At 51.7% G+C, this 3304-nt stretch overlaps 1 protein-coding gene across 1 annotated transcript in view; it reads right to left on the reverse strand.

Moving 5' to 3' along the window:
* Positions 1–706: 706 nt before the first annotated feature.
* Positions 707–3304, reverse strand: part of ETH_00016900 (UBA/TS-N domain-containing protein, putative) — a gene marked incomplete at both ends in the record, with an annotated part of 24410 nt that continues 21812 nt past the window's right edge. The window contains 5 exons of the mRNA XM_013374791.1: positions 707–848; positions 1202–1332; positions 1693–1806; positions 2076–2470; positions 2874–3096. Coding sequence (XP_013230245.1) covers positions 707–848; positions 1202–1332; positions 1693–1806; positions 2076–2470; positions 2874–3096 — 1005 coding nt within the window. The remainder of the gene's footprint in view (positions 849–1201; positions 1333–1692; positions 1807–2075; positions 2471–2873; positions 3097–3304) is intronic.

The following is a 3304-nucleotide window of genomic DNA, read 5'->3' on the forward strand; positions in this document are numbered from 1 at the left end:
CCATCCAGCTTCGCAAAAATAGAAGCACAGACCCCCATTCAATAACTAACAGCCACGCGCATGCAGCAAACAATAAATTAAGTCCTTTAGACACGTTGCAGCACTGAGATCGGCAGCCGAGAGGCCGCAGGGGGCTGCACGCCTTCAGAACAAAGCAGGCAGAACTGCAGCAGCAAAGCCTAGCCTGGGCGCACCTGTCTTTAAATTTCCTGCAGACTCACTACGGGCTTTGCCGCGGGTGGCAGCTTTTACTGCAACGCGCGGGATGCATGCATGCGTCTCGTGCCTGCTGCGTCTCAAGACAGAAGACACCCCATGCTTCTCACTGAACCTCTGTCTAAACTACTTGGCCTCCCACTGCACTAAACTCTGCACCCCCAGAGCTGCTTTAAACTTGTGTTTGTGTCCGGCATGCGTTTCTATAGCCCATGCCGTTATGTCTCTGTCTATATCTTTGCTTTGCAGCTTTGCTGGCTGTGTGCCTGGGACTGGCGTGTGTGTGGAAGGAAGGCAGGATAAAAGAACAACATTTTTAAGTTCCTTTTATATCCTCGTTCGTGTCTCTAGACATCTAATTCTCCCGCCCGCCGAGACGGCCGCCAAAGGAAAACAAAGTGCAAGTTCTTCGGGAAAACGCGGAGGAAAACCGAGAAAGCAAAGCTAAAAACTGGCAGCTGCCCAGCTCCGCAGCTGTCCGCGTAAAAATTTAGACAAATCCAAAGCCCTCTCTGCCTTCTGTAATGGCTAGCAACAGTTTTTTCTTTAGAATTGCCTTCGAAGTGTACGCGGGCAAGTCCAACTGGTTGAAACATGTGTGCGCCGAGGGTAGCCTGTTCTCGCCGTACGCCCTGAAACAGCAAAACAAATAAAAACGGAATTATGTACTCGCTAAAATTAAAAAATAGTTAACATATCTCAAATTACTCAGAACAAAGCAAAACAAAACACACGAACGCCGCACAGCCAACAAACCCCAGCGCCGCTCACAGCCATGGGTAAGACAACCGGCATGAAAACCAATGACAGTTCATTCCATGCGACAAAAAAACTCAATTAAACGTGAAAAAGGACGAAAGCAACAAAAACATAAATGCGACGTGGCATACAAGCCACTTAAACAAAAGGCAGGGCCCCCGAACACAAACATTCAACTTGCAAACCCCCCACCAAGCGCCCTCTTTGCAGTTTCAGCTCAGCTCACTTCTGAATCGAAAACTTCTGGGGGCCCCTCATCCCCACAAGATTTCTAAATCCGCCAATGGGCACGCGGGAAGTGCCCGTGACGAACTGAAGGAAGGCCGCCTTTTGGGGAGTGTCGAACTCCTCCATTATCTGAACATGAACCACCGCAGCGAGCAAACAAGCTAGCTGGCTAGCCAGCTGCCTAGCTAGCTAGGGTCAGCAGCTCTACTTAGATGCCTGGTTGAAAAATAAAGGGAAGGGCTTGTGTTGAAAGCCCTATATCTACAAGAGGACAGCTCCGCGCTGCTTCGTGATCGTTCCATGTGGCTGCCTCTGTTCTAGTTCTCCGTCTTCCTATTTTTGTTGACTTTCCAACTTCACTAAAATCCCGCCAAGACTGCTTTCGCGTGTTTTGCGGGCTTTTGTTTCGTCTCTCTTGACCAAGTGATTTGTGTGTGGGATTTGCCGTTTCCCTGGTCTGTGTCTGCAGCTTGTGCCAGTAGTGCTCACCTCCCAGAACCAAAGTATAGGCTGCTCGGTGGGTAGGTAGTTCACGTATTCGGTGTTCTCCTGCAAGTCTGCTACGTTAATTGTCGGCAAGCCCGACAACAACAACTCTAATTCCTGAACAATCGCGAAACGAAGAATCACCAGTATGCACAAGTAACCACGAAGCAGCAAACTGAGTGAGACCCAGATTCAAAAGAACGGCAATAAGTAAAAAGCTACAAACACACAGACTAAAAAGGGCCTTTTGGCCACAAATTCATCACCAGCAGCAGCAGCAGCAGTGCAGCCGCAGCAGCACAACCCCACCAGCAGCGACAGCAACACTGTGGCTGCAGCCAAAGCACAGCCTACACCATAGGATGCTGAACTTTCGTTATTGTTACCTTATCATCGAAAATGGAGATAAGCGAAGGGGGAATAAGTTCGTGGAAGCCGCTAAGGAATGCCTCGAGCTGCTTCTGAATGCCGCCCGCAATCTTTCGCTGGCACATGAGCTGCACATACAGCGCCTTGTTGGCGTCTGTGACGGGCACATGGCGGCCGCCCGGCAGCAGATCATTAACTTTGTGTTTTCCGAATTCGTCTGTCTCGACGCTGAAGGTGAGATCGGTGAGCGCCAAGTCCTCGAGCGGATACTCCAGAATCTTTTGCAAGTTCGAGTACAACGAGGGGTCCAGCGACTCCGCGTCCCGCATAGAGCACTTCTTGTTCAGCATGTGTTTATAGAATGACCGGCAAAAGTAAGCCGGCAAGTAGTGCCCGTCAAACAGTGCCTTGCCTACGCACAGACAGCCCCAGCAGCCGCCAAAACCCTAAACCCTAAGCCCCAAACCATCCCATTAACCCTACACCCTAAACCCTTCTGTAGATGCTGAGCCTCCCCGTAAATCGCAGACCCTACTGCAAACCCTAAGCACTCCCGAGAACACTAGACCCTCTGCTCTAAACGCTGAATCCTCCCGTCAGCCCTCAACCGTCGACTAAGACACTCACAGCACGCACTAAACACTCCTCTAGACTACACCCTCCAGTCAACGCTAAAGCCCCAACTAAGACGCTCAAAACAAGCACTCCTCTATATCCGAAACCCTCGCGTGAACCCTAAACCCTCGACTACGCGACTGGAAGCAAGCAGCCGGAACTTCTGAACAGTTTCTGCAGCGTTTGCCCGGAGTCCTCACCGATGACTCTGCCTATGAATTTGAAATAGTACAAGTGCTCCGGGTTAATGGCAGAAAGAGGGTTTGGCTGATTGAATTCGCTCTTGGCGCCTTCGCGAGTAAACAGCGCATAATTCGGATTGAACATATCCCGCGCCAATAGCCCAAACCACTCGCGGGTGAGGCCGCCCCCGTCCAGCCCCTCCTCCCCGTGGAACACCACGTTCAGCTTCCCCTTCATCTCCTCCCCTGCAGCAGCAGCAGCAACAGCAGCAGCAGCAGCAGCTTCACAGGCAGCAAGACGTCGACAGCACGGAAACGCGAAACACAGCAAGCTGCCTGCCTCTGCATCTGTCTATCGCCTGCATGCTGCTTTCGCTGGGCCGAACAGAACTGCTGCTGCTGCTGCTTGTGGGGCTGCTGCGGCTTGTGCCGCTGCAGCAAATGGGCGC

Source organism: Eimeria tenella, genomic scaffold (genome assembly GCF_000499545.2).
Source record: "Eimeria tenella Houghton genomic scaffold, Eth_scaff23, whole genome shotgun sequence".
In the NCBI taxonomy this organism is placed as follows: domain Eukaryota; phylum Apicomplexa; class Conoidasida; order Eucoccidiorida; family Eimeriidae; genus Eimeria; species Eimeria tenella.